At 46.1% G+C, this 25,121-nt stretch overlaps 1 protein-coding gene across 1 annotated transcript in view; it reads left to right on the top strand.

The window, feature by feature from the left end:
• Nucleotides 1–25,121, top strand: part of SLC4A5 (solute carrier family 4 member 5) — an 81,200-nt gene that overhangs the window by 25,185 nt on the left and 30,894 nt on the right. Inside the window, exons 3-10 of the mRNA XM_043987773.1 lie at nt 8,969–9,129; nt 11,443–11,598; nt 12,226–12,324; nt 17,696–17,751; nt 21,969–22,126; nt 22,982–23,069; nt 23,822–23,976; nt 24,101–24,262. Of these exons, the coding sequence (XP_043843708.1) occupies nt 8,969–9,129; nt 11,443–11,598; nt 12,226–12,324; nt 17,696–17,751; nt 21,969–22,126; nt 22,982–23,069; nt 23,822–23,976; nt 24,101–24,262 (1,035 nt within the window). The remainder of the gene's footprint in view (nt 1–8,968; nt 9,130–11,442; nt 11,599–12,225; nt 12,325–17,695; nt 17,752–21,968; nt 22,127–22,981; nt 23,070–23,821; nt 23,977–24,100; nt 24,263–25,121) is intronic.

Below are 25,121 nucleotides of genomic sequence, written 5' to 3'. Positions count from 1 at the left end.
CCTTCTTAAGGGATAGCCAGGTGTGATTACAATCCAATTAACTTGAAGTAGGCTTAATCAGCAGTCAATCACTCTCACTTGATTCAATCAATATAGATTAATCTCCAGGTGGATCTTTGAGTATCTGCTAAATCCCATTATTTCATCACCATGTCATAGAAAGGATCTCAGGAAAAGGGGAAATCCACAAGATGGGTGATCAGAAAAGACTATGGAAGATGTGGAACTTGAGCCATCCTTTGAAAACTGACTGGGGGGCAGCTAGGTGGCACAGTGGATAGAGCACTGGCCCTGGATTCAGGAGGACCTGAGTTCAAATCCAGTCTCAGGCACTTGACACTTACTAGCTGTGTGACCCTGGGCAAGTCACTTAACCCCAATTGCCTCACTGAAGAAAAAAAAGAAAGAAAACTGACTTGTGTTTGGAGATGGCCTACATAGTGTCATGATAGAACAAGTGATGGATTTAAAGTCAGAAGTCCCTAGGCTCAAATCCCATTTGTGCTACTTAACTACCTGTGTGATAGATGTTGGAGTAATGGCTTACTCACTTCAGTTTTTTAGCTGTAAAATTTGAGAGATGGGGATCTTTAAGATTTCTTCATTTTCTGACTTGTATCTGACCCAGGATCCTGTACATGAGAAGAGGTAGAAGGGCATCCCAGCCAACATAAATAAGGACTTGGAGGTGAGAAAGAGGAGGTTTTACTTGAACAACAATGAGTAGACTATTTTGGCTGAAGGAAAAGAGTTAGTAGAAAGGAATAGCCAGAGAGGGGTAGGAGGAAAAAGTCTGGGGCCTTGAATGCTTGGTCATGTAGTTTGAAGGCAGTGAAGGGCAGGGCAGACCTGACAGCTTCCTTGGAATGGTGATTGACGATTACAAAGTGAAGCTAAAGAATGGTCAGCTGTCTGCCTGTGAACAGGTATTCTCTGCTGAGAAACTCTTGGCTGGGGAATTCTGGGGGTGAAAGCCAAGAGACAGCCTAGTTGCAGTTCCTTTGGCCAGGGATGGGAAGGCTGTAGAGTTCCAGATAGCTGGTTAGCTCAGGTGACCCTCACTGCCCAGCTGCACACAACTCTTGGTCACTAAAGCTCTTGCATGGAAGAGATTGTGGGTCCATATAAACCCATCTCACTCTAAGCATGTACCCTATTGAGGAAGGGCTTTCACTATTCCTTTATGGAGGGTTGGGGTGGACAAGGATCACATCACTAAAGCAGGATGTCCCTTGGTGGCTCCCATCAAGTCATTGGAAATAGTACAGTGATCTGAATTCACATCTTATCCCCTTACGTCACTCTTGCACCAAGGGGGAAGGGTCTCTCTCATCTGAACCTTGTGTTCCCTCAGATCATCTAGCACTGAAATGAATATTTGCTGAATTGAATTATATCAGTGCAGAGGACAATGGCGCCATATGCTCTGAGCTATTGTGCTCCTGGATTCCATCTAGTGACCTGGTAGGGTATTTGCCCAACACTGGTTCGGAGAGGATGTCTTGTCCCCCATTTGGGTACACCCCAAAGTCCTCATTGATGCTACATTTATTACGTTTATGATCTATGTAGACATCGATTCTGCTTCTTTGATTTTTGCAGTGCAGTGGTTAGAGCACTGGTCCTGGAGTCTGGGAGATATGAGTTCAAAATCCTGCCTCAGATACTTACTGGTTATGTGACCCTGGGCAAGTCACTGAACTGCTGCCTGCCTCAGTGTCTTCATCTGTAAAACAGGCATAATTATACCATCTACCTCCCAGAGTTGTTGTAAGGATCAAATAAAATGGATGGTATTTGTAAAATACTTAGTACAGTGCTGGGCACAAAGTAGGCTCTATGTAAATGTTAATTATTATTATTAGGGCACAGAAAAGTTAAGTTACTCTCTCACAGCCAGTATGCATATACAAAGAAAAAGCAAAAACAGTTCCTGACCTCGATAGATGGGGGAGACACAGACAGACAGAGAAGAGAGAAAGACAAGAGTAAGTGGGTATGGTAGGAGCTAGGGAAAGTTTCTTAAAAATGAGGGAAAGTTGGGCATGTTTACAAGCATTAGAGATGGAACCAACAGAGAAGGAGAGATTGCTTAAGAGACAGTTCCAGGAAATAGGGAACATGCTCCTGGCTTGCAAAGGTCAGCTTCTTGATTTCTTTAACAAAGACATAGCACTCAAAACCTTGCTAAATAAAGATCAGCTGAAGGAACTGGGATCATTTGGACCATTTACCCTGGAGAAGAGAAGGATGGGGATAGCAAAGGATATTCTAATGGATATAATATAAAGAATATATTATGCAACATAATATCAAGGATAGGATAATTATTGTAACTTCTTGTACTTCTATTCCAATATTTGAAGGTCCATCTTATGAAAGAGAGATTCAAGCTATTATGTTTGGCCCCAAAGGAGAAAACAATGTCCATGGGAGAGAGTTAGTTACAAAAGACTTTAGCACAGTGTGTTTTAAAAAGACATTTCTGGTGCTTTTGTTGTTGTTCAGTCGTTTCAATCATGTTTGACTCATCACAACTTCATTTGGGGTTTTCTTGGCAAAGACATTGGAATGGCTTTCCATTTCCTTCTCTAGCTCATTGTCCAAGTGAGGAAACTGAGGCAAACAGGATAAAATGACTTGCCCAGGGTCACCCAGCTAGTAAGGTCTGAGGCCAGATTTGAACTCAAGAAGAGGAGTCTCCCTGACTCCAGGCCCAGCTCTCTGTGCACTGTGGCGCCCCCTAGCTATTCCCTTTCTAGTGATTGAGTTGTCCAAAGCAGAGTTGAGTTACCCATCCCAGAAGCCCTCACCTAGCAAAGGCTAGGTGACTATCTGAGGATGTTATAAGAGGGATAAATACATTACAAAAGGGCTTGAATTAGATTGGAGGCAGCACTTCACATTCCTCCCCACCCACACACACTTACTGGTGGTCTTCAAACAAAGGTTGGATAATCACTTGAGAGGAATAATGGTAATTTATGTTCATATGATGATCTAAAATTTGCAAAGCACTTTGTAACATTATCTCATTTAATCTTTAAGAAAATTCCCTGCAAGTTAGAGCACCAGACCAAGAGTCAGGAGATCTAAGTTCAAATCTGGCCTCATATACCAGCTGTATAACCTTAAACATTTAGTCTGTTTCTGCCTCAGATTCTGAATTGGTAAAATGAGAATAATAATGACACTACCTTCCAAGCTTGTGAGGATCAAATGAGATTATATGTGTAAAGTGCTCTGCAAACCTCAGAAAGTGCTATATCAATACTAGCTTATCGTGATTACTTCATCATCATTAATAAGCATTTATTAAGTGCCAACTACATGCCATGCACTATGCTAAGTGCTGGGGGTAAAAAATAAAAAGCAATAATGCCATCGATGTCTTCGAGGAGCTCCCATGCTAATAGAGGAAACAACATGCAAGTAACTATGTACAAACTATAGATAGACAATGATGTATACATATATGCACTTCCATATGGTGTAAATGGGTGATAATCTCAGAGGGAAGACACATAGGGTGAGGGGGAAGACAAGATCTCCTATAGAAGGTGGGATCTGAGCTGAGTCTTTAAGGAAGCCAAGAAATAGAGAGGACGAGGAAGAGCCTTCCCAGCATGGGAAAGAGTGAGTGAAGAAGCACAAAGTTGGGAGATAGAGCATGGTGTGTGAGGAACAGCAAGATATCCAACGGCACTAGGTGGTTATCAGCTGCTTCAGAGCAGGGACTGTGTTGTTTTTGTCACTTTGGTTGCAGAGCCCAGTACGGTGCCTGGCACCTCGTAGGCATTTAATTAATAATTTTTAATAATATAGATATTATCACCATTTCATAGATGAGTAAGCTGTGGTTCAGAATTTGTATTTCTTGCCCATGGTCACATGGATGATTAGGCTCAGAGTCAGTATTTGAATCCACATGTTTGTGATATCAGGTTCCGCACCCTCACTCTCTCTACACTAAGTTGCCTGTCCCATGTCCTAGGGAAGCCATAGGCATGGGTTCAAATCCTGCCTCAGACAGGGACAGGAAGCCTGCTGTTCCTTCTTAGAGGCTAGCTGCCTTTACTGGCTGGAGGGTGAAGGAAGTCTGTCAGGTGATGAAAGTTTCCAGCTGCTTCTTGCATCCTCATCCATGGGTTTGTGATGTCTCTGCCCTGGTCGGTTTGACAATATCTTTGCAGAGATTAGGATCTGGAAGATAGACAGACATGTTTGTGTTTAACCTCCATCCACAGCACTGGAGGTAGCATTGAGGGAAGCCATGAGAGAAATATTGGTGCCAAAGGGGGGCTTTTTCTATTGAGTCTGCTGAGGAGAACCCCAAAGCAGAGAAAACTCTGCTTCAATGATAGTGGGATGTGGTAGCACCTACTAGGCTCAGAGGGGAGATGAAATTTGGCACCTTCTAGGTCCTTTTTTCAAGCAGTAACCCACCCACATTCCCCCAGTGCATCTTTGGACACTTCCCTACAAATATGCTCAGATGCCTCCAATCCGAAGAAGATTCGTATTTTGTAAAGTCCCTCATCTGCCCTATTCTACACCTCAAAACCAATCCGATATCTTTCCCCATTCTCTCCTCCTTTGCTCCAACCTCCAAGGAGGAAACAAGGATAATCCCCTCTTTATCCCTTCTCCACACATCTCAACCAAGAGCTTGGCCATCCGTATTTTCCTCTTTCTTCTTCAATTTCTCCCAATCAGCAAGACGCTTGCCAGACTATTCAGGGATCCTCTATTCTTTGGGGTGAGATGGTGTGGGAGCTAGAGAGAGAAACCCTTCTCTTGACCCTGCTATCTCCTCAAGGTATCTCTTCCTTTTCACTCTTTTTTTTTTTTTTTTTTTTTTGGTGAGGCAGTTGGGGTTAAGTGACTTGCTCAGGGTCACGCAGCTAGTAAGTGTTAAGTGTCTGAGGTCGGATTTGAACTCAGGTCCTCCTGACTCCAGGGCCGGTGCTCTATCCACTGTGCCACCTAGCTGCCCCCTTCCTTTTCACTCTTAAACTCCTAGCCACCCACCCTGGCCACCTCCCCTTCAGCACCACACATTTTCTTTCCCATTCATTGCTGTCTGGCTTCTGCATCCTAGGATTCTCCTCCCTTCCCAATTTTATCTCTTATTATTCCTTTCTACACCCTCTGGGCATCAAAATGCATTACTCTCACTCCCAGTATGGTCTCTGTCCTTCCTCCTTTTTGTTTTTGGTTTTGGTTTTTTTGTGTGGCAATTGGGGTTGAGTGACTTGCCCAGGGTCACACAGCTAGTGAATGTTAAGTGTCTGAGACTGGATTTGAACTCAGGTCCTCCTGAATCCAGGGCCAGTGCTCTATCCACTTCACCACCTAGCTGCCCCCACACTGTTCTTTATGCCCTATTTTCTTCACCCTCTTCACTATCTTTCAAAGTGAACTCAAGGGGCAGCTAGGTGGCACAGTGGGCAAAGCACCAGCCCTGGATTCAGGAGGACCTGAGTTCAAACCTGGCCTCAGACACTTGACACTAACTAGCTGTGTGACCCTGGGCAAGTCACTTAACCCTAATTGCCACACACACAAAAAAACAAAACAAAACAAAAACAAAGTGAACTCAAATGCCCCTTTCTCCATGATGACTCCCCTGGTCTTCCCCATTCCTCACACAGATACAACTACCTGGCACACCTATTATGTACTACTGTACTGGAGTGACTTGAGTTTGACTCTCATCCCTCTGCTGGACCATAAGCTCCACAATAGGGGAAGTTAGGTGGCACAGTGGTTAGAGCATCAGCCCTGCAGTCAGCAGGAACTGAGTTCAAATCCAACCTCAGACATTTAGTAGCTTTTACTCTGGGCAAGTCACTTAACCCCCCCAATTACCTTCAAAAAATAAAATAAAATAAACTCCACAATGGCAGGGACCATGCTTTGTCTATACCTAAGGTTTCCACCATGGCAGTTTGCACACAGCTGGATTTTAACAAATGATTGTTTGTTGATTAATTCCAATATATGGGAATGGGCTTCAATCTCTTTCTTGGAAAGGCTCTCTGTGCACCCAAGTGAAGCTAGAGCCGTACTTTAGTTGTTTGTTATTACACAAATTTGGGTATGATGTGTCAGAGGTGTCAAACTGAGTCCAAACCAGATTAAAATGTCATTGGAAAATGTTTAATAAAATAAATAATACAACAAAACATAATGTTAATTTGTGGTTTTCTAAGTCAAGATGTGGCCAGAGGAATCTAAAATTATGTTCAATGGTCTCAGGTCTAATCTCCATTTCTAAGGTTTGTAGTGATAATCTTTGATCACCATTAATAAGGCTACTAAATAAATAGGAAGCATGAACATGAATTCTTCATTTCAAATCCCATTGAGCTCCTTTTCTTCCTGCTCTGTCTCATTCCCCTCTTTTACATACAGCTCTCTGTAGCATCTATCCATTTCTCTCTTTCCCTGCCTCTCTTTTTTCTTCCCATATTTATATCTCCAGTGCTTAGCACAGTGCCTAGCATAAAACAAGCACTTAATATATGTTTATTGACTAACTGACTCTTGTCTATCCCCATTTAATTGGCAGTACTGAATACAATTTTAGGTTTCATGTGCTTGCTTTTTTTTTTAAATGTATGAAGTATTTTATTTTTTCCGTTACATGTAAAGATAGTTCTCAACTTTTGTTTATACATGCTTTACAATTTCAGATTTTTCTTCCTCCCTCCCCTCCCTCCCCCCTCCCCTAGACAGCAGGTAATCTGATATAGGTTATATCCATATATCTCTATACATATACATATATATATACACACACATATATATATACACATAATACCATTAATCCTATTTCTGCATTAATCTTGTTACAAGAGAAAGAATCAGAGCAGTGATGCAAAACCTCAAAATAGAAAAAAAAAAAAAACAACAGCACCCAAAACAAAAGAAATAATATGGTTCAATCAGCATCTATACTCCACAGTTCTTTCTTTCTTTTTTTTTTCTTGGATTTGGAGATCCTCTTCTATCATGAGTTCCCTGGAACTCTTCTGTACCATTGCATTGGTGAGAAGAATATAGTCCATCACAGTAGGTCAACACTCAATGTTGATGATACTGTGTACAATGTTCTTCTGGTTCTGCTCATCTCACTCATCATCAGCTCACGTAAGACCCTCCAGGTTTCTCTGAACTCTTCCTGCTCATCATTTCTTACAGCACAATAGTATTCCATTGTATTCATATACCACAACTTGTCCAGCCATTCCCCAATTGATGGGCACCCCCTCAACTTCCAATTCCTTGCTACCACGTAAAGAGCAGCTATAAATATTTTTGTATCATGTGCTTGCTTTGAAAGGAATGTGACTTTAGCATTTTCAATTTCCAAGAAAAACAAAATTAAAGCAGTTGTTTAAGTGTGACCCTTGACCTTCCAGGTGTCAGTTACATTAAAAATAAATAACTCTTACAGAATAGAACTTCCAGATTAAAACCTGTTATAAGGCTGGGATCCTGAAAAGTATTTAATCCTGATTAAGAATTAGAAAAGATGATCAATAGAGAAAAGATGAGGCAAGAATTGGGAAGCATTAAACTCACTCGATAACCCAGAGTTTGATAAACCTGAAAACATAAATTATCTAGGGAAGAGCTCCTTATCTGATAATTTCTGGAAAAACTGGAAAGCAGCCAGATGGAGGATGGGTTTAGACCAGCCCCTTATACCACATAAATGCAAAATGGATGCATGACCTGAATACTAAAAATAAGACCACCAAAAAAAAAAATGGGAAAGAAGGAGATGGGACACCTTTCATGACTGTTGCACAGGGGTAAATTCTTCACCAGATAAAGGATAGGTGTGTTTACAAATCCTTGAAGTGTAGACAAAGCTTCAAAGTTGTGCCCTTGGCAGCCTTCAATATCCAGGGACTTCATTCTAAGATTATGGCCCAGAGAGGGAAAAATCATTGCCCAGAATCACACAGGTAGTGGGTGTCTTTTTCACCAGAAGGCTTTCACCTTTCTCATTACATGGATTATTTTAATTGACTATAAGTTATAGTAAGTAATTTAGTTACTAATAACATGTGGATCAACTAAAATTCATATTTAAAAAGTATCCCAGGGGCAGCTAGGTGGTACAATGGATAAAGCACCAGCCCTGGATTCAGGAAGACCTGAGTTCAAATCTGACCTCAGACACCACTTAGTAGCTGTATGACCCTGGGCAAGTCACTTAACCTTCATTGCCCCCCCCCCAAAAAAATTATCCCTCATTGCTCCTTCCTTTTTGTTGCACCTAAGCAACTGACTATATTTCTACCTTAATTGTCATTTTGTTTCCCTCAGGTACCATTGATCTCAAGGCTCCAAGAAAATTTATAGTCCCCCCAGTACCACAAAAAAAAAAAAAAAAGAACATCTAAGGATCCCTGGCTTATTGCCTTTGCCCTCCCAGATCCCTTTTATATGGGACTTCAATTTCTCAGGCCAGAGGACCAGTAATTTGTAAATTTCAGAAGGTGGGGGGCGGGGGGGGGGTGGTGGAGGGTGCTTGGTGAAGATGTTTTCAAGTCTGTCCCAGCATTCTTCAAGTCACAAACAGTAGAGGTGGATGGACACCAAGTGTGATAAATACCACCCCCACCTTCCAGCTCCCCTTGATGTGTTGTCTTTCCTGATAAGAGCAGAACTGTCTTGCTTGCTTAGCATAATTGTTTGTCACATGTGTTTAATAAATGTGTCATAGACTCTGAGCGAGATCAGCCTTGGCTACCAGGTTTGTGACAATTGTTTGGTTCCAGGACCTTTGCAAAGATCTTTTAGAGATAGCACAGGTGTGAGGAACCCCTGCATGCTCCCTCACCTTTGACCCCGGAACATGGAGCCCACCAAGACAAGTCCACTGCTCTCACATACCCTGCCCCAAACCCCAGCCCTGCTCAAACTGAATTTCCTCCTCATTTCTTTCTAGGTGGGTAAAGTTTGAAGAGAAGGTTGAAGAAGGAGGTGAGAGATGGAGTAAACCCCATGTGTCCACACTGTCTCTGCATAGCTTGTTTGAACTCCGAACCTGCCTCCAGACTGGAACTGTGCTCCTGGATTTAGATAGCTGCTCCTTACCACAGATCATAGGTAAGAGAGGATTGATCGAATGGCCCATTTCACTGCTCAGGTCACCTCTCCTCCTGAAGGAAGTTTTGACAAACCTTCCTATCTCACTGGGTCTGCATGGGCCTCTGGTGAAGGGAACTGAATCTGTTGGGTTATAGGTTTTGGCGCCAGGGGCAATCAGCACCAAGACGTTATGTCATGCTTTATAAATATACCCTCAGCTCAGCTGTAGGAGAAGATCCCTGTGGGTAAAGAGATCCTGAGACACAGACCTCCCTGGAGATATCGGAGACCGCCAGCCCTGACACCATGAGGGGAGACACTAAGATACCTCAAGATTACTGTTGAAGCTACTAGCCCTGAAGGAGCAGGTTTGGCCAGGTTAGGGAGGAGCTCATTTGGTATGTAGCCTGCAAGGTGGATTAGAGAGAGTATAACATATGGTGGCTTCCTAACTGAATTAATTAAACTAACAAGTTTCTATACTCCTGAAGGAATGAACATGCTGTCAAAATGTAAATGTAACAAATTTGAAAATTACGCAATCTATTAAAATCATTATTTCAAAATTTTGCACCCTCCAATTTTCAGTGCCAGAGGCAAAGCTCCAGCTGCCCCACCCTAATTTTGGCTCTGAAATTTGACAATGATGATGAAAACTCACTAGCAGAGCCTATTAAGCAGCAAGTGCACCTAAGCATATTCCTTATGTCCAGCCAAAGTTTGCCTCCCTGTTTTTCCCTTTGCCCTTTGAGGCCAAGAAGAACAAGGTTGGCTGATCCTTCTTCCACATGACAGCACCTGGACTATTTAAAGATAGAAACAACATGCCCCCATCCACATCTTCCCTTCTGATTGCTCAGTGGCTCAGGCCCCTGCAGCTGATCCTGGTGGGGCTGGCAACCAGGGCACTCAGAGGCCTGGTGTGGACTTCCACACCAGGTTCTTTCAGCCAATTATCCAGCTCTGGCCCTGGATGGATTTCCAATTATCAAAGTCTCACCCCAAAAAAAATGAGTTCCCCAGATTTTAAACCAAATGTTGTGAGGTAGGGCAGCATAATGGGGAGAACACTGGACTTCCCCTTAAGGTCCTGGCTCTTCTCCTGAACTTAGATCCCTCTAAGTTCAGTTCCTCATCTGCGAAATAGGTATTGTACTTTTACTGCCAGTCTCCCAGAACCATTGTGAGGAAAGCCATTTGTAAACCATTAAGCATTATCTAGATTCTGGCTAATGATAACTTTTGGAAGTTCCAAGACAACCCAAAGAGTGCAGGAAGTATGGGGATTTCTTTGGAGGGAGGGCTCCCAGTATGGAAATGCCCCCCACCAATGCATGACTTAAAAGAGTTGCTAGGAGCACTGAGAGATGAAGTGATTTGTCCTTGGTTATTCATATGGCATGTATCACAGGAAAGACTTGAACCCTGATCTCCCTAACTCCAAAGCCGGAAGTATCTAGTATGCTATGCTGTTTCTTACAAGGTCAGTGAGGTGATGTAGTAGATAGAGTGTTAGGAAGTTCTGAGTTCAAATCCTGCCTCAGACATTTTCTAGCTGTGTAACCCTAGACAAGTCACTTCATCCCTCAGTTTCCACAACTGTAAAATGGTGATAAATATGACATTACCTCATACCTCTCAAGGAGCTCACAATCTATTGAAGGAGACAACAAATAAATACAGACAAACAAGCTACATAATGAATAAATTAATAGATGGAAGGCACTGGATTGAAGGGGGTTGGGGAAAGCTTCCTATAAAAGGTCAGGGTTTAGTTTGGGACTTAAGAAAAACCAGGGAGGTCACAAGGCAGAGAAGGGAGAGTGTTAGGGGCATGGGGCAGTGGGGGGGGGGGGCCTGCAGAGAGAATGCCCAGATCCTAAGAGATAGAGTCTTGTTCATGGGACACCCTCAGGAACAGCCAGAATCACTGGCCGTGGCCATACATATAAGTAATAAATATTGCAGCCAAGACTTGAACCCTGGATCAAGATCAGGGAGCCACTGGAGAGGTCATCTAGTCCAATCTCCTAATTTTACAGAGGAGGAAACTGAGGCCAGTATTTGGAAGTGCTTTGCCCAAGATCCCAGGTAGCAGAGCTCTGAGCTCTGTGCTCTTTCCCTTAGGTCATTACATAGGCATGACCAATTCACTGGAGGAAGTAGAGGGGATTGTCAAGACTTTACTGACTTCTAAACTGTAGTTTCTTCCTCCATCCACCCAATGATGCTGCCTCCAAGATTTCTCGAGGGATGAGGAGGGAGTCATGGACCATTTGCCTCCTCCCATTAGGCAATGCCCTGTGTTGAAGGTGTTTGTTTCTCCATCAGATGATGTTGTCAAGAAGCAAATAGAAGATGGACTTCTGAAGCCAGAGCTGAGAGACAGAGTCTGCTACGTCCTCTTGAGAAAACATCGGCACCAGACCAAGAAGCCCATCCACCGCTCACTGGTGGACATTGGAAAGTCTGTCTCATCCACTTCCAGTAAGTTGGACCCTCACAGGTCAAGGGAGACAGTCCAGGCCAGCCCTAACCTCCTTCATGGCTACTATGGACAGTCTCTAGAATTCTAGAGAAGGGTTATTGAACAGAGAGAGAGAGAGAGAGAGAGAGAGAGAGAGAGAGAGAGAGAAAGGTGGGCGGGGGTGAGGGGGAGAGGAGAGGGAGAGGGAGAAGAAGGGGGAAGGAAGGAAGGAGGGAAGAAAGGAGGGAAGGATGGAGGGAGAAAGAAAGTCTTTTTAATTATGTTTTGGTTTGGTTTTTTGGTGAGGCAATTGGGCTTAAGTGACTTGCCTAGGGTCACACAACTAGTAATTGTTAAGTGTCTGAGCTCAGATTTGAACTCAGGACCTCCTGAATCCAGAGCCGGTGCCCTATCCACTGTGCCACCTAGCTGCCCGGTCTTTTTAATGATGGATCTGATGTGAGCCTTCCTGGTCCAAGATGTGGAATTTTATGCACAAACCACTTAGGATACATTTCCCCTACAATCTCTGTCCACACTATTGATGTTCATGGACAGTTTCCTCTTCCTAAATAGTACAAAGATGTGGGTCTGGATGGTCACAGCTGAGCAGGGTCCCTACTCACCAAGGCATTCTGTCCTTGCAGACCGGACCCCAGCACGGAGCCCTGCAGCATCTGGCCCCAATTTGCACCACTCTTCTGAAGACTTGTGGACCAGGCAGAACACCAGCTATGGACAACTGCGTAAGTGTCTCTCTTGCCTCGGCCCGCCGCTCTGTGTTAGTGCCAGCTCAGGTGTTAGGGGAGTGTTGTGATGGCACTGCCCAGTATCCCCAGGAGCATCTAGGGAAGTAAAACCAATGCCCAAAGCCAAGGCAGCCCCTTGGCTGCAGTTGCTGCTTATGAAGCTTCTAGAGCTTACTGAAGCGGGCATCCCAATGCAACCTTGTGCTGGCCAGAGCATGGAAGGAAGCAAGTTTGCTCTGCCTGGCCCTGGAGATCAGGTCTGGGAATGTTGATCTGCAATGAAACACTGGCTTGACTGGGCATAAAGAAAAGCTTCCTGACAATTGTCTGAGCCTGGAGAGACAGGAGCTACACACTGCAGTACCTCTAGGAGACGCTAGATGGCCACCTCCTGCTGAGGTTGTAACAGGGTTTTCTGGTTAGGTACACATAGACCAGCTGTTTTCTATCATTCCCTTCTCTCTCAGAGTCAGGAATTCCAACAGCGCCTCTGATATCAGTAAACATGTCACTGTGCAGTGTTTTGTGACAACATTTACCTGACAACCTCGTGAAACAGCAGAACTGAGGCACCTAAGAGATACCTCGCTCCCTCCTGCCTTGCCTGGGAAGGTAGAAAAAGCACTTTCTGCTTGGGGCCAGGCTCTGGCTTTCTTAGGTTGTCCCTCTGGTCACGGGCTAGCTGAGGGTCTCTGTCCAGGAGATCAGGCCCAGGCTGCTGAGTGAGTGAAGCCCTGGGCTAAGAAGCATACCGCAGGCTTTTTTAGGCAGGGATGGATTAACCCAGAAGCAAGTGGGAGAACCTGGAGAAAGGTTCCTCTGAAGTCTGGGGAGAAGAATGAAGAAGTAAGAGGATGTGTCCATTTTGATTCTATGATCAAAGCAATGCGCATGTCGTGGGAGGGTCAGTCTGTGCTGTGGCTCACCCAGGTCAGTGTTCTGTCTCTGGCAAGGACTCTCAAGCACTGTGGAGGAAAGAGTATACAAGCTGCCCAGGTGGCCCCCAATCTCACATAATTAGACATGTTCCTTGCACATCCTTAACCCAAAATGCTTTATGAATCTCAGAGAGGCATTTAGTACAACCCTGGCCTTAGTACCACTCTCTCCACCCCATTTGTGGCAAGTGACCATCTGGTCTCTGCTTGATGACCTCAAGTGCTGGGGAGCCCCCCACCTCCTAAGAGCTTCGGGGCTCTCTCAACTCCTTTGGATGTATGATTTCGGCAGAGATGCAGGAGGAAAGACGAAGTATCCAACTGGATTGCTTTCTTTGTTCAGTCTTTTTATTGTTCAATCATCTCATTCCCACCCTCCGTGACCCCATTTGGGATTTTCTTGGCAAAGATCCTGGAGTGGTTTGCCATTTCTTTCTCCAGCTCATTTTACAGATGAGGAAACTGAGGCAAACTGGATGAAATGACTTGCCTGGGGTCACACAACTAGGAAGTGTCTGGTGCTAGATTTGAACTCAGGTCTTCCAGACTCCAGGCCTGGTGTTCTATCCACCTCACCACCAGCTGCCCTTGTTTGCTTGACTCACCTGTAAAATAAGGGAGCTGATGACCACCGGGGTCCCTTCCAGCTCAATCCCGTGGTTCATTCACACAGAGAATATCAGAAATCCGACATTTCAAATCCGCAGGTGGGAAGTGTTGCCAAAAAGTGTAATAGGTCCTGTGTTCTTTGTGGCTTTAGAAGGCTCGCTGAATCAAGGTCAAGGCCATCAACCAGCAGGCGTTTGGTTTTGGTTGGGGGATTTTTGTTTGTTTTTAGTGAGGCAATGGGGGTTAAGTGACTTGCCCAGGGTCACACAGCTGGTAAGTGTCAAGCGTCTGAGGTCGGATTTGAACTCAGGTCCTCCTGAATCCAGGGCTGGTGCTCTATCCACTGCGCCACCTAGCCGCCCCCAGCAGGCATTTGTTAAGCACCTACTGTGTGCCTGGAACTGTCCCAGATACTGGAGATCCAAAAAACAAAATGAGGCAGCCCCCGCCCTCAGGGAGTTCACAGAGAAGAGTGAGCTAGACTTCAGAGTAGGAAAGGTCCTAGTTGCACCCATACCCAAGTCAACAAGTTCCTGGCTAGCCTCCCCACTCCCTCCCAAGGCAGCAGCCCATGGCAACCCTTTGAGCTGCCTGGCCTCAAGCCCAAAGTGGGCTCTTTGCCACATGCCCCCATTGCTTCTGCTTCTGCCCTGTGGGGACAAAGAACAAGTCCAATCTCTCTCTCTCTCTTTTTTTTTTTTTTGCAGGGCAATGGGGGTTAAGTGACTTGCCCAGGGTCACACAGTTAGTAAGTGTCAAGTGTCTGAGGGCAGATTTGAACTCAGGTCCTCCTGAATCCAGGGCTGGTGCTTTATCCACTGCGCCACCTAGCTGCCCCAAGTCCAATCTCTCTTTAACATGAAAGAGCCCTTCAAATGTTTGGGAGCTTATTCCAGCCAAAGACGAAGCCAACACCAATGCACAGAGGCAAGAGGCAAGATGGGGGAACAACAAGTAGTTCTGTTTGGCTGGAGTCTGAAGTCTATGATGGGGAGTAACAGGATATAAGTCTGGAAAGGTAGACTGAGGTCAGGTTCTGAGGGGCCTTGAATGCCAGTTTAAGAAGCATTTCATCTAGGGGCAATAGGGAGCCACCGAAGATGGCAAAGGATTCTTTGGCAAAGGGAGAGGGCAGAAGTCCTAAGCACCTACCCTGTCCAAGGCTCTGCCTTATGCACTGGAGCCTACCCAAATGTCAATCGAGAAATACAGTCCTTAGGGCAGCTAGGTGGTGCAGTAGATAAAGCACTGGCCCTGGATTCAGGACGACCTGAGTTCAAATCCAGCCTCAGACACTTGACACTTACTAGCTGTGTGACCCTGGGCAAGTCACATAACCCTCATTGCCCTGCCAAAAAGAAAGAAAGAAAGAAAGAGAGAAAGAGAGAGAGAGAGAGAGAGAGAGAGAGAGAGAGAGAGAGAGAGAGAGAGAGAAAGAAAGAAAGAAAGAAAGAAAGAAAGAAAGAAAGAAAGAAAGAAAGAAAGAAAGAAAGAAAGAAAGAAAGAAAGAAAGAAAGAAAGAAAGACACAGTCCTTGCTCTCAAGGTACGTACCAGTTTGGGAGAGAAGATGAGACTAGTAACAGATCATTGTGGTCCAAGGCAGGTTGGGACGGACAAGTGCCCAAAGGACTAATCAGTCAAGCACTTCTTGAGCACCAGCCATAGACAAGGCCCCCATCCTCAGGATGGAATAGCAGACACAGGTTTTCCAGTTCCAAGGTTCCCCCAGGGGAGTGCCATCAATCCCCAGTAAATGGTCCTTGTAGTGAGAACAATCAAATGCACCTCACAGACTCCTGGGGGGAAAGGCCTTTGCGTAAGTGCCCCATGAACCGTGCCAACTCCAGTCTGCCAGCCTTCCCACTGCCAAAGAGAACTCTCAGAGATTTGGGAAAAGAACCGAGGTAATTCTGGGGGAAAGAAAACAAGTCTCTGACCTGGGTTACCTGACTGAGCTGAGTGCAGGTATAGGGCTGCAAAGCCCAACTTAGGTATTTCATTGCCTCTGCTCCTGCTTGGGGACGATGTGGCCATGTTTGTAATGTTTCAGGAGGTTTCTATTTGGAAGGGGCCTCAGTAGCTGTCTAGTACACCCCCCACACAGCAAGGTTCCGCCGCCCTCTGCCAATGGCTGGCTAACATCGGGTCGAAGACCTCCAGGGAAGGGGAAGCTGTCCCTTCTCAAAGCAGCCCTCTTCATTCTGGGACAGGTCTCCATGGAGGATGTTTTCCTGACCTCCAGCTTAAATTGCCCTCTCTTCATCTCCTCTCCCTCAACCCCCATAGTTCCTGGTTCTGCCCACTGGGGCCAAGCAGAATCATCTAATTCGTTTGTGTTGATTCCCCCTGAAAATGAGGGCAGAGCAGCAGAAGGGATTTGGACCTCAGCTCTGTCTCCCAGGGAGGAACAAACACAGATGATCGTAAATAGATTTTTTTTTTTTTTGGTGAGGCAATCGGGGTTAAGTGACTTGCCCAGAGTCACACAGCTAGTAAGTGACAAGTATCTGAGGCCGGATTTGAATTCAGGTCCTCCTGAATCCAGGGCCAGTGTTTTATCCACTGCACCACCTAGCTGCTCCTTTAAATAGACTTTAAACATAGCAAAAGATAAAGCAGGGAGCTGGGTGAGGCCACAGGGAAGGTGGAGAGAGTGTGGACTTCAATCCCAGCAGGGGGTTGGTGCCACTGACTTAGGTGGGGGTCCCTGGGCTTAGGCTTAGCCTGGGAGTTGGCAAGAGATAAGGAAGGTTATGGGAAGCATCCCTAGCTCAAGCTCCAGGATAGTGGTCTCTGAACCCACAGGAGCTTATGGGGATTATACTGCTGAAGCCAAAAAGGGTGGCACAGTAGAGAGATGGGCACTGACATAGCCCACATTTAATTAGCCACTTTTAAAAATCAGCCTGCTTCAGGGGGCGGCTAGGTGACGCAGTGGGTAAAGCATTGGCCCTGGATTCAGGAGGACCTGAGTTCAAATCCAGCCTCAGACACTTGATACTTCCTAGCTGTGTGACCCTGGGCAAGTCACTTAACCCCCATTGCCCTGCAAAAAACAAACAAAACACACACACACACACACACAAAAAAAAAATCAGCCTGCTTCACTGCCGGGAAATTGTTGTTATAGATATTACTCAGTCATTTTCAGTCATGTCCAGCCCTTCATGACCCCATTGGGGGTTTTCTTGGCAGAGATACTGGAGTGGTTGGCCATTTCCTTTTCCAGTTCATTTTACAGATGAGGAAACTGAGGCAAACAGAGTGAAGTGACTTGCCCAGGGTCTCCCAGCCAGTGAGTGTCTGAAGTCTGATTTGAACTCAGGAAGATGAGTCTTCCAGACTCTAGGCCAGCACTCTGTGCGTTATTGGTGCCACCTGGCGGCCCTTCTGAGCTAGGGTCTCTTCCGATGCTGATTATCTGTCCAAGTTTCTAAATTTTCTCCCAGTTTAGTCATTCTGTATTCCATGTTCTAAGTTCCCTTCCACCTCTCCCATTCCGTGTTCTATGTTCTAAGAGCCCTCCCAGCTCTACATTCCATGAGCTAGAACTCCTAAGCGAGGCCAGCATTAGCATGTGTCCAGAGGTGTCGCTTGCCTGCTGCTCCTGACCTGGCTGGGCTGTGCCGAAGGTGACCTTGATTGCCAAACCACTGCATTCACCCCTATTCCCAGAAGGAACAAAAGGGGCAAGTAGCGGGCAGATTGCTGAGGGGCTGGAAGGACCTCCCCACCCTGACCAACACTCACAAGACTGGTGGGATCCCAGGATTAGAGTAGCCCCCTCGCCCAAAGAAGCCCTTCTTTTTTCTCCTTTAGATCACGCCCAGAGCCGGAGCATGAACGATATTTCAGACTCCCCAAACCCAAATCAGGTAGGTAGTAAAACCTAAGAGCTCGGGTGGTTGCCATGGGGTGAGAGTTGGGGAAGCCTTGTGTGCTGAGAGAGGAGTTTCCAATGAAGATTGGTAAATATTTATTAAGCCCTATTCTGGGCCTGGGGAAGCAGAGACCAATGACTGCTCTAAGCACTCACATTCTGCTGGGGAGAGGGAGAGATGGGGGAGAGACAGACAGACCAAGAGACAGAGCATAAAACACTATTTAAGGGAGAGCACGAATTATCGAGGAGATCAGGAAGCCTTCATGTGGGAAGTGGCATCTGATCCAAGCCCTGAAGGGAGCTGGGAATTAGAAGAGGTAGAGCTGAGGAAGCTGTTTTCTGGACCCTTAGCACAATTTGGATAAAGGTGTACAGGCTGGTGATAGAACATCGGCTTGGCCAGTCTGGTTGGGTCAGCCAGTCAGTCAACAAGCACTTATTAACCATCTTCTGTGTGCCGGGCACTGTCCTAAGTTCTGGGAATACAGAGAAAGGCACTTAAGAAACTTGTGTTCTTGTGGCAGAGAAAGCAGATGAGTCACTAGGCAGTGTGGGAGGAGAAAGCATCAGGTGCTGGGGCTATCGGGAAAGAAGCTGAGAATCGAGCTGAATTTGGAAGGGAGCCAGGGAGTGAGCAGCAGGGCATCCTAGGGGAGATGGGTTGTGTTTGAGGAAGTGCAAGGAGGCCAGTGGAGATGGGTCACAGGATGCCCGGATGGAAGGAAGGGGCCGGGGCACGGAGAGCTTTAACATCAGAGCAGGTCATGTTGGAACCTGGAGGTGATAGGGATTGGATTAATGGTCAACCAATGCCTTAGGAATATGGTTTTGACTGCTGGGGGGGGGATGGAAAGGGCTGGGGCATCAATCAGCTAGAAAGTGATTGCAGCAGTCCCAGTAAGGGGTAAGGGGAGCCTGAGCCAAGGCAATGGCCATGTGAGAGAACTTAGATGTGAGATGCTGGAAAGACAGAATCCATAAGAGGGCAGTGATGAGAGCATGGGCCCTAGAGTTAAGAAGACCTGAGTTCAAATCCAGCCTCAGACACTTACTAGCTATGTGACCCTAGATAAGTCACTTAACCCTGATCACCTCAAAGAAAAAAGAAAGAAAGAAAATCTACAGGACTTGGTAACTGAATTTGAAGGGTGGGGTCAGGGAGAACCTTATGGTTGCAAATGGAGTGGACTGGAAGAATGCCATTTTTCTCCATTTCCTCTGACTGATACCAGCCCTAAGAAGAAGCTGAATGAGTGAATCCACCCCATCCATAAACCTGCCTTTGTCTACTTGTCTCCATTTCCCACCTTCAAAAATTAATCCGTCAGTCAGTCAGTCAGTCAATCAACTGACATTTATTAAGTGCTTACTATGCACCAAGCATCAACAAATTTTTCTGCAGTACCTACTCTGTACAAGGCACTGAATTATCCCTTGTGGTGGATGAAACGACGTGTAAAATGGTGTCCTCACTCTGAAAAGAACATGACCCTCCCTGAATAATTCAGAGCTTCTCTGACAATGAGGTCTAAGTTGTTGTGTCTAAATCACCTAATAATAGAGAGAAAGGGAAATGAACCATCACAAAAAAGGGATGGGACACAGCATGAAGAAGGAAAAACCTGTGGACCACCCATGAGCCCTGTAGTTATCCTCATGAGGCAGGCCTCCAGCACATTGGGTGAGAAGACACAGGATGGGCCAGCTTGGATTGGTCACAATCTCTATCTCTGGAGGGACCATCTGCAACTGTGAGATCGATCATAACTCCGCTGGGGTTTCCTCTCCCTCAGAGATGTCTATAGGATGCCACTTTTCCCTAGAGGGAGGATCCTGGTGGGACCCACAGTGTCTTCTCAACAGTGGCAGGTTGTGAGTTGTGAGGAATGGCTGCCCCTTGAGGCCATACAACCAGAAAGCCCTTCCTCATGTGCCCTGTAGTGAGGAGGGAGGGAATAGCAAGGCAGACTCATTTCCAAGGTGTTGGAGCCCCTGGGTGGGAGCTATGGCCATGCCTTTAGATGGGGAGATAGTGGGGTATGAGAGAATATGGGGAACTCAGAGTGGAAGTAGTGGGAGACACTCGAGTCCAGGAGCAGGGAAGGAGAGGAGTGAGCAGAGCTGGCGATGCAGAAATGTTGTCTGACCATCCTTAGCAGCCCACCTCTAGGATGCCAGAGGTGATGCTGGAGTTAGGTTTATCAACACCCCCTGGTGGCCACAATGCCAGTGGCAACAATGCATTTATTAAAGGAGAAAGGAAATTGGGGAGGCATGCAGGTGCAAAGAAAAGAAAAGTCTGAATTTGAGAATATTTCTTGTTGAATATTAAAATATAGTTTTTGTATCTGCCTGTCTCCTTCAAACAGATCAGAGAAATCATGTTCAATCTTTCCTAAAATATTAATAAACAGATCAGAGAAATTATAATATCTTATAATATCTCCTACTAACCAGATCAGAGAACATGATATCCATACCTGTCCTCCTACGAAACAGATCAGAGACAGAAAAAACATAATATCAATTTAATATTTTGTCCTAAGAAGAAAGATATAACACATGATCATGTGGAAACTCCCCTCCTGAGAAGAGAGCTCAGAGACGATCCATTTCTGAGGGGATATATGGGGTTTTTGTCCACTGACAGAAATCAACCCAAAAGCAAAAAGCAGTTTAACAATTTCAGTCATAACAAGTATGGAAGAAATGTGATAAGATTACAGGATTCCAAAAAAGGGTTTGGCAAGGATGTTGCCATAACATAGGGATTTACTATCCTGAGGGAAAAGAAGTCACTAGGTAGGGTCTTTTATCTGCTAGCTATCTGGGTTTGGAGTTCAGCTGAAGGACATTTTGCTCCTACTAACCCAGGGCTTCATAAGAAATACTTTTGGATAATAAGGTACCTCCATCAAATCTAGGTGATCCATATGTTCATATTAACAGTCTAAATAAGTGTTTTTAGAGAAGTAGAGTTATATTTACCATTGTGGGGGGGGACCCAATAAGTAGAGCTATGCAAACATGGAACAGGCTATCTCCAGATCTTGGCAGAAGCTGGAGGGCCACTTGATGGGTGTGTTATGGTGGGGCTTTATTTTGCTTCTGTCCATCTCAGTTTCCTTATCTGTTAGCCTAGATGACTTCCAAAGCCCCTTCCAGGTCTAAATCTATGATTCTGAGGCAGTTCCTTCTGAGAGCCCCTCCTAGGGAACGCCTCCTTAGCTGGTTGTATATACTTGCCAGTTGAAAATTGCATTTCTCAAAGAATCACAGTATTTTAGCATTAGGAGGCATCTGGGCGATGTCAACACTGAGACTGCCGTGGCTCCCTCCAAGCTACTTCCCCATGTTGATGTACGGATTCTGATGCCTACAGGCAGCTGGCCCATCAACTATGTCAGTGAAACTATGAGTTGGCCAAAAGGCCCAGGTAGAGAAAGACCCATCCTGTGAGCCAAGGTCAGCTTGTTCCACATTATACTCCTGGCCCTATTCCTCTCACTCCCACTCCTCCCTCCCCAACCCCCACCTAAGGCAAAACAGCATGGAGTGATGGAGAGTCAGGGTCATGGGCTAGAAATTCATCTTAATTCATTATGGACCCTTGAGCTTGGTGCTAGAGCTACAAAGATGAAAACAAAACAGACCCTGCCCTCCAGGGCTTTTATTCTGTTCCCTCTTCCATGGTCTGAAAGAAAGCCCTGGGCAGGGCAAGGACCATCTGGGGTTTTTTGTGTTTGTAGCCCCAGCACTTCACCAGCAGCCAGCACATGGTGAGTGCTCAGTAAATGCATGCTCTCTCCATCCAGCTACTTGGGGGATACAACATTATCCAGAGAAATAAATTTGAGGAGGGAGATTACATACAACAGTACCAAGGGGGATGAGGGAGGGCTTCACACAGGAAAGTCACATGAGCCTGGGAAGAGGAACAGAGAAGCTGGTGGCTGTGAACAGGGTGGCAGGTGAAGCCAGAACAGGGCTGATGGACCAGGAAAGTCAAGATGGTGGAACAGCTAGAAGTCACAGGCAGGGACCATAGGAGTGAAGGTATAAGGAGATGGAGGGAGACAGGAGACTGGTCAGGGAACTCAATTTCAGGATTCAAGAATGAAGAGGTGGCTCAGTGATGGAAAGATCTAAGCTGAAGCATCGTAGGTTGTGAGTGGGATGTTGTTGTGTTTCTTACCTCCCCCAAAATAGCTGAAAAACAAATTCATGAAGAAGATCCCCAAGGATTCGGAAGCTTCCAATGTGTTGGTGGGGGAGGTCGACTTTTTGGAGCAACCTTTCGTCGCTTTTGTCCGTCTCATCCAGTCCACCATGCTGGGAGGTGTGACGGAGGTGCCTGTTCCCACCAGGTGAGTGGTCACGTAAGCCAACCACCACCGTAGTGGGGTGGTCAGTCAGGCAGTCAACAAACATTCCTGGGGCACCTGCTCTGGGCCCCAGAGAAACTATCCTTTTTAATGTCCCTTGTTCTCAGCGTCCTCATCTGTAAAATGAGGGGGATGGACAGGATGTCGTCCAAGGTCCCTCCTGGATCTACATTTTATGATCCATTCTAAAAGGAGGAGTGAATCAATGGAACAACAGCTGTGTCTGAGAGAAGGGAGACCCAGACACCTCCAGGCTTGGGAAGTGCAGAGAGCCACTGTCTTCTTGGGCTCTCAGAATAGATGGAGAAGGAAATATGGAAAAACACTGAGGAGCCTGATGAGAGCTGGTGAATTGGAGCTAGCACACGGAGGGGTTGAGAGAAAAGAGCTAAAGAAGGGAGAAATCAGAGGGGAAGAGAGCTGACCTAAGGACTGGGTTCAAGTCCTGAATCTAACACACACTGAGTGTGGCCTGGGCAAGTCATTTAACCTTGAAGTGCTCAACATGCCTCTCTAAGACTAAGTTGCAGAGAAGGTGCTAATCTGCATCAGTGGAGAGAGTTTCCTCACCTGGGAGTTCCCCATACTATTATAATCATATTGTAATTGTAAGTCCAGACTCTAGTCCTAAACACACATAGATTTTAAAGGACAAAAAGAATAAGATGGCACGTTATAAGACTCTAAGAAAAGACATTTCTCTGTGTCCAAGATGTCTCCATTCCCTCCTTATTCTTCTTCCTCATCTGAAAAATGGGAATAAAAAGGCCGGCACCTCATCAGCTTGTTTTGTGGATGTTAAAGAGCTGTTATCCTCCCTCTGCATCTTCTTCCCAGATTCCTGTTCATCCTGCTAGGCCCTTCTGGGAAAGCCAAGTCCTACAATGAAATTGGCCGGGCCATTGCTACCCTCATGGTGGATGATGTAAGTAGCCTGGCCCCCTTGGGTGCTTCTAACATCACACCAGATGACTCCTCAGGCCAGAGGGAGAGCTAAGGAATGGGGCCCCAGAGCTAGAAGCAAAGGCAGGAGGAGTCAGAGAGAGCTGTGCCAGTGGAGGACAATGCTAGAGCTAGGAACCAAACGAGGGGAAGAAGGGAGGCTGGAAGCCTCAGAGTCCAAAGCTCTGAAAGCTGTCAATAGATTTTAAACACCTACACATCTCCAGTGATGATCTTTCCAGGGCTTTTCTAGGAAATGTCAGTGACTTGAAGGGCTGGGGAGGCTGAGGAAAGCTCCTGGCCTTGGTGTACTCCACTGGTCATTCAGTTCAGCCAAGGTAAATCTAAGCCCCTCGCACAAGTCTGCTGGGAGCTCAGAGCTATGCAGCAAGGCCTGGCACTCGGCACTCAGGATCCAAGGACTAAAGACCATGCCTACCATCAAGTCAATAGGGCAGGGAAGAAAGAGAGGGCATCTGTACATATAAGTATAATCTCAAATAATAGTCTCATATAATAAAAAGATAAAATAGAAAGTGAGAGATGCAGAGGAAACATCCTAGTGAGACGCTGAGGGAGCAATCGCTTGGAACTTCTCTGGAGATCAGGGCAGGGATTTGTGGACCAAAAGGAAGGCCCAAACTCCAAACTAGTGAGTTCCTATTTGATCCTGTGGGCATGAGGGCCTCAAAATCTCGTCACACTCGTCTCTTCCCTTCCCACTCTTGGCTTCAGCTTTTTAGTGACGTGGCCTACAAAGCCCGAAACCGAGATGACCTGATTGCCGGCATCGACGAGTTCCTCGACGAGGTGATTGTCCTTCCTCCTGGAGAATGGGACCCAAATATCCGGATTGAGCCCCCAAAGAAAGTTCTCTCTGCCGACAAGAGGTAGGAGGGGCGCCTGGGATCCAGGAGCAGAGCCTAAAGGCCAGGGAGGCCCGGGCACAGGCAGAACGTGGGGCTGAGGGTGAATCACCTTGGCATCTGTCTCCCACCCACCTCCTCTTTGCAGGAAATCTGTGCTCTCTCTGAATGACCTGGGACAGATGAATGGCTCCGTGGGAGGTGGAGCTGGGGCTGGAGCCGGAGGAGGAGGTGGGGCAGACAGTGGCGGTGAAGATGGAGAGACACCAGCCGTTCATGAAATTGGAGAAGAGCTCGTCTGGACTGGGAGGTACAATGCAGACCTACTCTTGGGCTGCTCTACCCTTTGTCCCCATTCTCTCCTTATTACGCCCTCATGCTCTGCAGACACTGGCTCTGTCCCCATCACCAACCTCCGAAACCATCCTAGGGTGGATCCATTTACCATGGAAACCTTACTCAGACATGTTAGCTGGATTGAAAAGTCCTAAAGAGTTTTCATAGGGAAGAAGAATTGCATACGTCCTGCTTGGCCCCAGTGAACAAAACTTGGTGCTCTGAGTAAAAATTTCAGAAATACAGATTGATATAAGGGAAAACTTTATAACAATTAGAGCTGACTTCCTTGTAAAGGAGTGGGTTCCCCAACACGAAAGGTCTCCAAGCAGAGACGGAATGACCATTTGGCAGAAAATTTGGCAAAGAGGATTCCTGTCCCAATATGGGTAGAACAAGATGGTGTCTGACGTCTTTTCTAGCCATGAAATTCTGTGAATTCAAAAACCCCATTTGCTGCCCTTGAGAAGCATAAAGGAATTCTTCCATAAGTTGAGAAAGCTTTTTGTAATGCTGATAATCATTCCAGAACAACCCCAAAGTCTCCCTGTGCAGGGAGACCCAATAGACTCCTGGTCAATCACCAAAACACTTGGCCACAACGAAATCATCCCAGAATTTGTATGTTCCTACTTCCTTAAGCACGACAAACCTTCGTCAGCTAAGCTTCCTCCATGTGCTTCCACTCTAAAGCCTTGGACACCACCCCCCGCCCAAGATTTTCATGTGCCTTGGAATGAGGGATCAGTCCCCTGGCATACCACCTTTTCTAGTATGGATGATGCTGACTTGAAAGTTGCAGTTCCAACAAAAACTCACCTAGAGGGTCACAT

This window comes from Dromiciops gliroides, chromosome 2 (assembly GCF_019393635.1).
Source record: "Dromiciops gliroides isolate mDroGli1 chromosome 2, mDroGli1.pri, whole genome shotgun sequence".
Taxonomy (NCBI): Eukaryota; Metazoa; Chordata; class Mammalia; order Microbiotheria; family Microbiotheriidae; genus Dromiciops; species Dromiciops gliroides.
This window is presented reverse-complemented; position numbering and strand designations above follow the sequence as displayed.